The 13,723-nt window shown below is 47.8% G+C and overlaps 1 protein-coding gene across 1 annotated transcript in view; it reads left to right on the top strand.

Moving 5' to 3' along the window:
* Positions 1–13,723, top strand: part of LOC149462400 (uncharacterized) — a 75,421-nt gene that overhangs the window by 53,778 nt on the left and 7,920 nt on the right. Inside the window, exons 4-5 of the mRNA XM_089676901.1 lie at positions 4,948–5,157; positions 13,363–13,395. Coding sequence (XP_089533027.1) covers positions 4,948–5,157; positions 13,363–13,395 — 243 coding nt within the window. The remainder of the gene's footprint in view (positions 1–4,947; positions 5,158–13,362; positions 13,396–13,723) is intronic.

The raw sequence follows: 13,723 nt of genomic DNA, 5'->3' as shown, positions 1-13,723 counted from the left end.
CCCCAGGCGGGGCGACAGGCATCGGGCCCCCAGGCGGGGCGACAGGCACCGGGCCCCCCGGCGGGGCGACAGGCATCGGCCCCCAAGCGGAGCGGCGAGTGCCGGGCCCCCAGGAGCGGCGACAGGCATCGGGCCCCCAGGCGGGGCGACAGGCACCGGGCCCCCCGGCGGGGCGACAGGCATCGGGCCCCCAAGCGGAGCGGCGGGCGCCGGGCCCCGAGGAGGGGCGACTGGCATCGGGCCCCCAGGCGGGGAGACAGGCATCGGGCCCCCAGGAGGGGAGACAGGCAACGGGCCCCCAGGAGGGGAGACAGGCATCGGGCCCCCAGGCGGGGAGACAGGCATCGGGCCCCCAAGTGAGGCGACAGGCACCGGGCCCCCCGGCGGGGCGACAGGCATCGGGCCCCCAAGCGGAGCGGCGGGCGCCGGGCCCCCAGGAGGGGCGACAGGCATCGGACCCCCAGGAGGGGCGACAGGCAACGGGCCCCCAGGAGGGGAGACAGGCATCGGGCCCCCAGGCGGGGAGACAGGCATCGGGCCCCCAGGCGGGGAGACAGGCATCGGGCCCCCAGGAGGGGCGACAGGCATCGGGCCCCCAGGAGGGGCGACAGGCATCGGGCCCCCAGGTGGGGCGACAGGCATCGGGCCCCCAGGCGGGGCGACAGGCACCGGGCCCCCCGGCGGGGCGACAGGCATCGGGCCCCCAAGCGGCGCGGCGGGCGCCAGGCCCCCAGGAGGGGCGACTGGCATCGGGCCCCAGGCGGGGAGACAGGCAACAGGCCCCCAGGAGGGGAGACAGGCATCGGGCCCCCAGGCGGGGAGACAGGCATCGGGCCCCCAGGTGGGGCGACAGGCACCGGGCCCCCCGGCGGGGCGACAGGCATCGGGCCCCCAAGCGGAGCGGCGGGCGCCGGGCCCCCAGGAGGGGCGACAGGCATCGGACCCCCAGGAGGGGCGACAGGCAACGGGCCCCCAGGAGGGGAGACAGGCATCGGGCCCCCAGGCGGGGAGACAGGCATCGGGCCCCCAGGCGGGGAGACAGGCATCGGGCCCCCAGGAGGGGCGACAGGCATCAGCCCCCCAGGAGGGGCGACAGGCATCGGGCCCCCAGGCGGGGCGACAGGCATCGGACTCCCAGGCGGGGCGACAGGCATCAGACCCCCAGGCGGGGCGACAGGTCTCGGGCCCCCAGGCGGAGCGGCGGGCGCCGGACCCCCAGGCGGAGCGACAGGTCTCAGGCCCCCAGGCGGAGCGGCGGGCGCCGGACCCCCAGGCGGAGCGACAGGTCTCAGGCCCCCAGGCGGAGCGACAGGTCTCAGGCCCCCAGGCGGAGCGACAGGTCTCAGGCCCCCAGGCGGAGCGACAGGTCTCAGGCCCCCTGGCGGAGCGACAGGTCTCAGGCCCCCAGGCGGAGCGACAGGTCTCAGGCCCCCAGGCGGAGCGGCGGGCGCCGGACCCCCAGGCGGAGCGGCGGGCGCCGGACCCCCAGGCGGAGCGACGGGTCTCGGGCCCCCAGGCGGAGCGGTGGGCACCGAGTCACCAGGCACGACAGTGGGCACCGAGTCGTCTGGCAAGACTGCGGGCACCGAGTCGTCTGGCAAGACTGCGGGCATCGAATCAACTGGCGGAACTGCGGGCACCGAGTCGTCTGGCAAGACTGCGGGCACCGAGTCGTCTGGCAAGACTGCGGGCACCGAGTCGTCTGGCGGAACAGCGGGCATCGAGTCAACTGGCGGAACTGCGGGCACCGAGTCGTCTGGCAAGACTGCGGGCACCGAGTCAACTGGCGGAACAGCGGGCACCGAGTCGTCTGGCAAGACTGCGGGCACCGAGTCGTCTGGCAAGACTGCGGGCACCGAGTCGTCTGGCAAGACTGCGGGCACCGAGTCGTCTGGCAAGACTGCGGGCACCGAGTCGTCTGGCATTGGATCGTCTGGCTCGACAGCGGGCATCGGGTCACCAGGTATGACAGCGGGCACTGGGTCACCAGGCATCAGGTCATTTGGCTCGCCAGCGGGCACCGCGTCATCTGGCAAGGCAGTGGGCACTGAGTCACCAGGTACGACAGCGGGCTCTGAGTCAATTGGCACGACAGCGGGCACCGGATCAGGTACCGGATTATCTGGATCAACAGCGGGCATCGAGTCAACTGGCCTAATAGGATCATCAGGCTGGATCAGTTCATTATGCTGGGTAGAAGCATCCGGCTGAGTAGAGGCATCCGGCTGAGTAGAGGCTTCAGGCTGAGTAGAGGCTTCAGGCCGAGTAGAGGCTTCAGGCCGAGTAGAGGCTTCAGGCCGAGTGGAGGCTTCAGGCCGAGTGGAGGCATCAGGCCGAGTGGAGGCATCAGGCCGAGAGGAGGCATCCGGCCGAGAGGAGGCATCCGGCTGAGTAGAGGCTTCCGGCTGAGTAGAGGCTTCAGGCTGAGTAGAGGCTTCAGGCTGAGTAGAGGCATCAGGCTGAACCACGGAAGGCAGGTTCTCAGACGGTAGGCTCACCGGTTTGGATACTGGCAGGATGGTACTGGTTGGAAAGAATTTTCGCTTTTTTCTGGTTTTAACTACTGGGGCACTGCAAGTAAACGCAGGTCTGCAAATGAATGGAGCAGCTGGAGACAGAGAAGAGCTGGAGGATGGAACAGGGGAAGGAACAGTCGCTACAGAGGGCTTCTTTACAGGGTTAAAGGCAGGATAGGTGCAGCGAGTGGGAACAGGGTACTGACATGCGGTAGATAGCCAAGTATACTGGGCTGTAACTGGAGGAGCTGTTGGGAATACAGGAGTAGAGCTTTGAGGAGATAGATTAGAAGCAGGACTGGGTCTTTGTAAGCTGACTGAGGCTGGGTGTAACAAATCTGTCCATGTCTGCAGTATGGGTTGAACAAAGCTGAGCTTACACAAAGCCTGTCTGACCAAAGACTGCACTGCGTTTATACAATCTCTTAGTGTCTGTGGTGAACATGTGGAATAACGCTCCAGAAAGTAACCCACATCATCCTCTAATAACCATACCAGGGACTCTACCTGGTCTGCACTAAATGGTGGCAAAAATTCATCCCTGCATTCGGGGGTACCAGATGAAACCAACTCAACACAAACCTCAATTAATGGCTGCACCTCAGAGAACTCTGTGCCCTGATCTACTAGAACATGAGCGAGCCGTATACATTCTAGCAGTTCATCCCGGGTATACTCCTTCAGAGTTTGATAAGCATATTTTCTGTCATCAAGCACTAGCAGAGATAAATACTCAACCTCATCCAGATCCATCCTTCCCATCAACAAACCAAGATGGCTTCCCTGTGCAGCCACTTCTGGTCAGGATTGGCCTTGGTGTAATGTCAGGGCTCCCGGGTGTGACCAGAGGTGTGTGACTGACGCAGGGAAACGCAGACTTCAGATAAGTTATAAACAATTTATTAACACTAACAATACAAACATAAACGCAGTGCAACACAAAAACATAACACAGTTCAAACGAACCAAACCATTCACAGATAACAGTACATACAGTGCAAGCGTCGCCAGGCAGGCCGGGTCAATATCAATCGGGCAGGTAGGTACAGGGGGAGCAAGCGGAGAATAGTCAGGTCACGAGCAGGGTACAGCAACTAACAGGCAGGTAGGTACAGGGGGTCAGGCAGAGAATGGTCGGGGTCACAAGCCAGGGATCAGAACAGGAGAAGTCAGCAGAGGTCAGAATCAAGCCGGGTCAGCAACAAGACAGGAACAGGAACAGGAGCAGGATGCAGGAACAAGATACAGGGCCCAGGAAAAACACAACACCAAGGCAGAGTCTGCAGGTCTGAATGTCCCTTAAATACACCAGTATAATTAGTTCCAGGTGTTTGACTGGCTGCAAGGTTGAGTCTCTGATTGCTGGGAGCACCCGCTGGCCAGCCCTGGTACTGCAGCTCACAAGGCAGGTGAGTCCCACTATTGCTGGCCAGTCCATTCCTGACAGCTGGATTCTATTCCCTGCTCTGCAGGGAAAGAGAATCCAGTATGTTGCTGCTGACAGGACACAGCTCTGCCTTGTTTACAGAGCTGTGTTTGGTCAGTCTCCTAGACCAGGGGTCTCCAAACTTTCTAAACAATGGGCCAATTTACTGTCCTTCTGACTTTAGGGGGGCCAGACTGTGGCTATTGGAAGTAGAAAAGGTCCCGACATCAGTGGGAATAGACAATACTCCATTGTTCGTGTTAGTAGGAGGAATAGCGCCCCATTTATGATATCAGTGAGAGAAATTATGGCCCAATGCTGGTGTCTAGGAAGGAATTGTGCCCCTCCATTGGTGTCAGTGGTGGTATTATGCCCCATTGTTGGTATCAGTGGATGAAATAGTGCCCCAAGGGCTGGATAACAGCAAGCAAAGGGCCACATCCGGCCCCCGGGCCGCAGTTTGGAGACCACTGTGCTAGACGATCATCGGGTGCCAGCTCTCATCCATTGATCGGTTTCTGCTGTGACAACTTATGTGTGCGCCTGTGACCAGGAAATGCAGGATTACATTTATATACCTTATTCTGCACAGCGCGGCTGCCCTGTAGCAGTATATCTACTATGGGGTGGTCAGAAAATGGTTAATAAGTGAACACCAAGACCTGAAAATTATTTTTCTCTAGGGTAAAAAGGTTGGAAAAAACTGTTCTATTATAAACATATAGCAGCTGCTGTGGGAAGCAGGGAGAGCTGAGCTGCTGAGATGAACTCGGAGGATGAAATGCTCACTATTTACTCATGTGCCTTCTTGTTCCCAAACCATGAGTTACAAAGTACTTAAGCCAAGTGGTAAGCATAAAAGCCAAGACAATAGCATTTTCAGAAGGAGGTCAGCAATGCCAAATTTTATATTTATGGTAGGAAAGAATTACTTTGTGTTTACTGTTCTGGATTTCCATAGTCTGACACAGTAGCAAAAAACAAATTTGTGTTCATTTTTACCAGGGTCACAATCTACAATAATTTTATCAACTACTGTAAGAAAATCAACAGTAAAGACAACAACAAAACAACCCAGATCTTCTGAACATGCAGCTACTTCAAGGAAAACAACACAAACAGTGCCGGAATCCACATACACTCCCACTGATGAAACAATTAAATTATCTACTATCAGTTATTATCCAACCACTGGACATGATTCAAGCATTCCAGGTCAGTTAACACTAGTTACACTTTGCTACAGTTTTTGATTGTACAGAATACGTCATATTGTGTCATATTGTATCATATGTGATACTAGGAGATGTCACTGCTGATCTGTAATTTTAGAGCAACTCCAATGTGCATTGAGAAACTCATCTAATACATAGTGATTCTGTGCAGTGTTTCCAAAACATTGGGTAACAGTCTCTGCCTGTCTGATCAAAACGAGATCTACAAATTGCAACAATAGGCATCATACAATTACTCATAATGAAATGAAATTCTATGTGTAGTCAATAGCAGCCAGTCAGAGGCCTCCTTTCAATCTGGATCTCCAGAAAATTAGCTACCTGCCAGTGTTAGACTGACAACACTTTACAATACATCCTTATTGGCTCACACCACTTCTGCTGCTCCCTCTCCCAGACAGAACTGTCAGACATATTTTTATATATCATATAATGCCAGATCCAAATAATTTGATTATGTGCCCCATTGAAATGTTGCAGTACTTGCAATGCATTGAAATAGGCTTTAGATAGCAGTGGCCTGCCATTCAGGGTGTATCTCACTGACAGAATAGCCCTCTGGAACTTGTATGCTGTACAGCAGGACTCAGCTGGGGAGCAGGGCGGTCAAGGACTACATTTCCCAAGAAGGGTAGCGTGTGGGCAGGGTCATATAAATATCAAAGCCCGGGATATTGGCGAAGAGAGTGTGGGGAGAGACTGAAGGAGGAGATGTGCTGGCGACTGTAGTGCTGAATTAGGTCACGGAGCCAGGGTTGGAGAGAGAGGAAGAGCAAAAAGAGCTTATTGACCACCTGGTCTGCCACACTGCTAGCAGGCCAATCTGATAGCAAGAGATCAGACGAACGCCGAATCTGAACCGGATAGTCCGTGGACTGACCCCATCTGCAGGGAAAGACAGACTGCTACGATCTGCCAGACTATTCAATTGGTGGAAAAAGACCCATGAACCCACTAACCAAGTGAATACTGGCAGTTTGCCACCTCAGCTATCTACCTGCTCATAGTTGTGAACACTACATATAGTTACACAGGCCTAGTTCTCCCAGCCGCCATCATTGGGCTACATCTGCATTACAGTTTATCATACAAGCTGACCACAGGACATACAGTTGCAGACCAGGAAAGAGCAGTGCCAACTGCGATAACAAGTTACTTTTTTCAACAAAGCAGGATTCCTAATACTGTTCATTTTGCCTTTGATTTTCAAAGGGAGTTGTCTTTATACATAGACATTTATGTCAATTGTTGCTACTCATTACTTCAAGCCTGACCTGCACTAGTTTGCTACCACCAAGAGGAAAAGTGTTAAATCTCTCTCTCTTTTCCTTCATTATCCTTGTGTTGCCATCCTGAGGAACTATATTCCACACCTCAACTCAACTTCATACCAACTGGACCCCAACAAGCGTGCAGAAGACACTATAGTGCTTGTAAAGGGACATTGCTCAACTTTAACTGAGAATTCTCTTTACTTCACATCTAATCCTTTGTTGTCAGTCTGGTGATTTGTGAACACTTGCTTTTGATGCAGAATATTTATTCCCAAACACATACACTGCTCACTCCTCACTGTCTCTTGTTCTTTGATTTGTAACCTGCCCTGATATAATAGGAGTCGCAACCTTTGTGATTGCCAAAGGCAACCCATTTTTCATTTCCTGCAGCTTATACAGGTGAAACTCGAAAAATTAGAATATTGTGCAAAAGTTCATTTATTTCAGTAATGCAACTTAATAGGTGAAACTAATATATGAGATAGACTCATTACATGCAAAGCAAGATAGTTCAAGCCGGGATTTGTCATAATTGTGATGATTATGGCTTACAGCTCAGGAAAACCCCAAATCCACAATCTCAGAAAATTAGAATTTTGTGAAAAGGTGCAATATTCTAGGCTCAAAGTGTCCCACTCTAATCAGCTAATTAAGCCATAACACCTGCATCATTGACACAAGGGTGTCAATGATGGTTTTCTGCACAACTGTCAGGTCAGCAGTCTTTCCCATGATTGTAATTCCTACTGAACCAGACTGAGAGACCATTTAAAGGCTCAGGAACCCTTTGCAGGTGTTATGGCTTAATTAGCTGATATATATGTGATTCTGCATTTCCGGTAGGAGGCACGCGACCACTCTACCCGCGCCGCCAATCGCAGCCGCAGGTGTCAATCACCGGGTCCCGGCCTGAGGCCGGCAATTACCGGCAAACACTGAGGAAGGCTAAATCGTTTACACTGCAGCTCTCCTCCCTGTCAGTTTGAGCAAACTGGTCCAGATTGCTGAGCACAGCCTTCCGGATCAGTGTGTTACAGTGAAGCACACACACCCCGCCCCCCAATGGAACACTCCCCTCACACAGTTAACCCTTTCATTGTCTCCAAAAGTTAACCCCTTCCTCCCCAATGCAATTAATACAGTGTCAGTTTTTTTTTTTTTCACTGATCACTGTATTGGTGTCACTGGGGATGTCAGTGACCCCAAGTGAGTGCCCCCCCAGTGTCAGAATGTCCGCCGCAGTCCCACCATAAGTCGCTGATTGCCGCCATTATTAGTATTACAAAAAATGTACTTGAATAAATTAATTTACACATATTAGGATTTTTTTTAGCGAAGACATCTAGCAGAATACATTTTGACCTAAATTTATGACAAAATTAGTTTTTTTTACTGGACATGTAGGCATCTTCCTGGTATCATTTTTTTCAGCCAGCGATCGGCTTTCATGTAAAAGTAATCCTAGCGGCTAATTAGCTGCAGGATTGCTTTTTTGGGAGATAATGCCCCCCTCCCCCGCTGCCTTCCACATCCTTCTCAGGCAGTCCAGTGCCATCGGGGGAACCTGAGAATGCAGCCGGTGTTTCTGCCAGCTGACCATAGAGCTGATTGGAGACCAGAATGGTGTCAATCATCTCTATAGTCTAAGAAATTGGAAGCTACGAGCATTTCATCACTTCAGTTTCGCAGGATATAAACAGCGCCATTTGTAAATTTGGAAAGCATCTGATCACACCGATCTTAGATAATGGAAGGGAAGAGGAGATATCTAGAGCCTGATAGACCCCAGATTTCTCGAAAAAGAATATATGACAATGCCCATTGAAGTTATAGGGGATATTTGCATTCCCTGTTATAGCATTAAAAGTGATAAAAAAAAATAAATTAAAGTGACAGTGTAAAAATAATTTAAAAAATCAAAATAACAAAAAAAAAAAGTACCCTTGCCCCCCCACACGCACACACCTGTGTGCGTGAGCGTTGACCCTGTGCCGGTATGTAAACAGCGGTTGCACCATGCATGTGAGGTATCGCCATGAACATCAGATCAAGGGCAGTAATTCTAACACTAGACCACCTCTATAAATCTAAAATGGTAGCTTGTAACGGCTTTTTAGAACATTGCCTATGGATATTAAAAACGTATGCAGTTTGTCACCATTGCATGGGGCATGCACAGTTTTAAAGCATGTCATGTTTGGCATCTATTTACTCAGCATACCATCATCTTTTATACTTTACCAAATAATTGCCCAATATATTGTGTTTTTGTGCATTAAAAGTAAAAGAAGTGTATTTGTAAAAAACAATTGTGTTTGAAAAATCACTGCATGAGTACTATGTAACATAAAAAATTGCAGCACCCACCATTATATTCACTAGGGTGTTTGCTTTAAAAATATATAATGTTTGGTGGTTTAAATTAATTTTCTAGTAAAAAATACAAATTTTTTTCATATGAACAAAAAGTGTCAGAAAAGGTTTGATCTTCATGTGATTAGAAGAGTGAGCGATGTGTGGCATAAACGTCTAATGCTGAGCATAAAATGCCCCCACCCCCCCAAAATGACCCCTTTTTGGAAAGTAGACACCCCAAACTATTTGCTGAGAGGCATGTTGAATTAATAGAAGAATGTATTTTTTATCACAAGTTTTTGGAAAATGCCAATTTTTTTTTTTTACACAAAAAATGGTCACTTAAATGATTTACTGCTCACACATGCCATGAGTATATGTGGAATTACTCCCCAAAATACATTCTGCTACTTCTCCTGAGTATGGGGGTACCACATGTGAGAGACATTTTGGCAGTCTAGCTAGGTACAGGACCCCAAAATCCAATAAGCACCTTCAAGCTTTTAAAGGGCTTTATTTCCTGAAATGTGAGGATAGCACCAAACCCCCCCAAATGACCCCTTTTGGAAAGTAGACACCCCAAGGAATTTGATAAGAAGCATGGTGAGTATTTTGCAGATCTCGTTTGTTGCCACAAGTTTTTGGAAAAAGAAAAGAAAAAATATGTTTTTGTTTTTTTTCTCATTTTTATATTTCAAAACCTTATGAGAAAAAATGAGATCTGCAAAATACTCACCATGCTTTTTTTTAAATTCCTTGGGGTATCTACTTTCCAAAAAGGGGTCATTTGGGGGGGGGGGGGTTGGTGCTATCCTGGCATTTCAGGGCCTCCAAAACTGTGATAGGTAGTGAGGAAGTGAAATGAGGAAGTTACACACCTTCAAGCTTTCAAAGTGGTCAGTGGATTTCAGGCTCCTGTATGTGACTAGGAGGCTCCCAAAAAGTCTCACACATGTGGTATCCCCATACTCGGTAGAAGTAGCAGAATGTATTTTGGGGTGTAATTCCACATATACCCATGGTTTGTGTGAGAAATATATAATTTAAAATGACAACTTTGGAAATTAAAACATTTTTTTTTTACACAAAGACTTGTGGAAAAAAAAAAATCTTTCATGGACTCAATATGCCTCTCAGCCGATAGCTTAGGGTCTGCTTTCCAAAAAGGGGTCATTTTGGGGTATTTGTACTATCCAGGTATTTTAGCACCTCTAGAAATGTGATGAGCAGTCAGAAAGTAAAAGCTGTGTAAATTCCATTATCTATACCATAGTTTGTAGATTCTATAACTTTCACACAAAGCAATCAATATACACTTATTGGGATTTTATTTACCAAAAACATGTAGCAGAATACATTTTGGCCTAAATTTATGATGAAATTTTAGTTTTTTGGATATTTTTATGACAGAAATGAGAAAATATTGTTTTTTTTTTCAAAATGTTTTGAATTTTTTTGTTTATAGCGTGAAAAATACAAAGCGCACAGGTGATTAAATACCACCAAAAGAAATCTCTATTTGTGTGAAAACAAAGGACATAAATTTAATTTATGTACAGTATTGCATGACCGCGCAATTGTCAGTTAAACTAGTGCGGCGATTTATAGCAAAAAAATGGCGTAAATTGCAGTATTTATACCATAGTTTGTAGACTCTATATCTTTTACACAAAGCAATCAATATACACTTATTGGGATTTTTTTTTACCAAAGACGTGTAGCATAATACATTTTGGCCTAAATTTATAACTAACTTTGAGTTTACTATATATTTTTTATAGACAAAAGTAAAAAAAAATCTTTTTTTTTTTCAAAATTTTCGGTCCTTTTTTGTTTATAACGCAAAAAATAAAAAGCGCACAGGTGATCAAATACCACTGAAAAAAAGCTCTGTTTGCATGATTGCATAATTACCAGTTTAAATAGTGCAGTGCCGAATAGCAAAAAAAAAGGCCTGGTCAGGAAGGGGGGGGGGGGGTAAATCCTCAGGAGGGCAAGTGGTTAATATCCACAAAATCAATAACAACAACCCAGCCACTACAATGCAGGTTGCAATTATTACCAAAAACAAAAAAGTCCCCCTTTTCAATGAAAAGGTGACCAAGACCACATAATGCTAGGCCGTGACAGGGGAGGGAGGGAGGGAGGGGAGTTGGCAGCTAGATGGTCCTGTTGACTAGGGAAGAGTGCGTTTATAGTGAAGAAAATAAGTATTTGATCCCCTGCTGATTTTGAATGTTTGCCCACTCACAAAGAAATGATCAGTCTAAAAATCGAATGGTAGGTGTATTGTAACTCTGAGAGACAGAATAGCAACAAAAAATTCAAAAGAAATGCATGTCTAACAAATTATGCACTGATTTGCATGTTCATGAGGGAAATAAGTATTTGATCCCCTTCACAAAACATGACTTAGTACTTGGTGGCAAATCCCTTGATGGCAATCACAGAGGTCAGACGTTTCCTGTAGTTGGCCACCAGGTTTGCACACATCTCAGGAGGGATTTTGGCCCACTCCTCTTGGCAGATCCTCTCCAAGTCATTAAGGTTTGGTGGCTGAAATTTGGCAACTCGAACTTTCAGCTCCCTCCATAGACTCACAATCGGATTAAGGTCTGGAGACTGGCTAGGCCACTCCAGGACCTTAATGTGCTTCTTCTTGAGCCACTCCTTTGTTGCCTTGGCCGTGTGCTTTGGGTCATTGTCATGCTGGAACACCCATCCACGACCCATTTTCAATGCCCTGGCTGAGGGAAAAAGGTTCTCACCCAAGATTTGATGGTACATTGCCCCGTCTATCATCCCTTTGATGCGGTGCAGTTGTCCTGTCCACTTAGCAGAAAAACACCCCCAAAGCAGAATGTTTCCACCACCATGTTTGATAGTTGGGATGGTGTTCTTGGAGGAGGTAGCATTCCTCCTCCTCCAAACATGGCGAGTTGAGTTGATGCCAAAGAGCTCGATTTTGGTCTGATCTGACCACAACACTTTCAACCAGTCCTCTGTATCATTCATATGTTCAGTGGCAAACTTCAGATGGGCCTAGACATGTGCTTTCTTGAGCAGAGGGACCTTGCGGACACTGCAGGATTTCAATCCTTGTTGGGGTAGTGTGTTACCAATTGTTTTCTTGGTGACTGTGGTCCCAGCTGCCTGGAGATCATTGACAAGATCCTCATGTGTAGGTCTGGGATGATTCCTCACTGTTCTCATGATCATTGACACTCCACAAGGTGAGATCTTGCATGGTGCACCAGACCTAGAGAGACTGACAGTTGTTTTGTGTTTCTTCCATTTGTGAATGATTGCACCAGCTATTGCCACCTTCTCACCAAGCTGCTTGGCGATAGTTTGGTAGCCCAGTCCAGCCTTGTGTAGGTCTACAATCTTATCCTTGGACAGCTCTTTGGTCTTTGCCATTGTGGAGAGTTTGGAATCTGATTGTTTGATTGCTCTTGTGGACAGGTGTCTTTTATACAGATAACAAAATGAGATTAGCAGCACTCCCTTTAAGAGACTGCTTCTAATCTCAGCTTGTTACCTGTATGAAAGACACATAGTAGCCAGAAATCCTGCTGAATGATAGGGAATCAAGTACTTATTTCCCTCATGAACATGCAAATCAGTGCAAAATTTGTTAGACATGCATTTCTTTTGAATTTTTTGTTGCTATTCTGTCTCTGTGTTACAATACACCTACCATTCGATTTTTAGACTGATCATTTCTTTGTGAGTGGGCAAACATTCAAAATCAGCAGGGGATCAAATACGTATTTCCTTCACTGTATATAGGGTTACGACCCTTTCCAGAAGCTTCCAAAGGGTCAGCTGACCCTGCTTCCAGAAAACTCCAAAGAAGATCATGTGACCAATTTGATTCTAATAGGTCACTGACCCTTGTATCTATGCTAGCTTACCCAATCAGGCTTCTTTTTGCCAACAGCTGGTCCAGGTGCACACCTGGCCAGCTGAGAGGAAAAAGGGGGGGGGGGGGGCCTTGAACCTGCTCTCCCTGCTGCCACAATCCCATGAGTTTGGGGGCCTTAAAACCGGCTCCCCTTTACTTTCATTCTCACTAAAATAGGCCCTGGCAGACTTTGTCCACATACGCAGAACAAGAAGAGAAAAGAAATCTCTCCTGACACTTGCCATCCGAACAGGAATGAGGGCAAGCTCCCTCAAGGGAACATAGTCTACTTTGCTGAGGTCCTTATGCTTTTTCACTATTAAAACAATATATTGTATTTGTCCTTGTTGTGGCTATGTCCTTGTTGGGGGGGATGTCCCCTCACTTCCTGTTCCCGTTTGCCAACTTTTCATTGCTGTTTGTGTCCCTGCTTTGGAGATCTACCCTTGCTTTTAGTCTACGTGACAGGCGTTGGAGTCCTTAATCCTCTTACACATGCAAAAAAAAAAAAAAAAAGCAACGTAGCTGCGGCTGGGAGTAGGAAATGATTGTATTCCAGGAAGGATTGCATAATATTGTGCATGTTGTTATTATTATGTGTAATACTTTCCATATATTCATGTGCTGTCTTGTTTTATATGAACAGATCCAGGTTTGTGGCAGCAAGAGAAAACAATTGGTAAGAATAAGATATCCAACCTTTGAAATGATTTTATCAGTAGATGTTCCATCATTATTATTATTATTATACAGGATTTATATAGCGCAAACAGTTTGCTCAGTGCTGTACATTATAATGGGAGACAGAACATGCGACAGTACAGTAACAATACGATTCAAAACATGAGGGGTTCGAGGGCCCTGCTCCTTGGAGCTTGCAATCTAGGAGGGAGGGGATAGTGGTACAGGAGGAAATAGCTGTGGGGGATGGAGTGGTTGGAAGAGTGGAGGAGTTCAGTAATTAGGTGAGGGCGGGGTAGGCTTCCCTGAAGAGATAGATTTTCAGA

The sequence above is a fragment of the Staurois parvus genome, unplaced genomic scaffold, assembly GCF_062004578.1.
Source record: "Staurois parvus isolate SC_StPar_1 unplaced genomic scaffold, SC_StPar_1.0 ptg000175l, whole genome shotgun sequence".
In the NCBI taxonomy this organism is placed as follows: Eukaryota; Metazoa; Chordata; class Amphibia; order Anura; family Ranidae; genus Staurois; species Staurois parvus.
The sequence above is the reverse complement of the archived record's forward strand: the minus strand, read 5'-3'. Positions and strand labels throughout refer to the sequence as shown.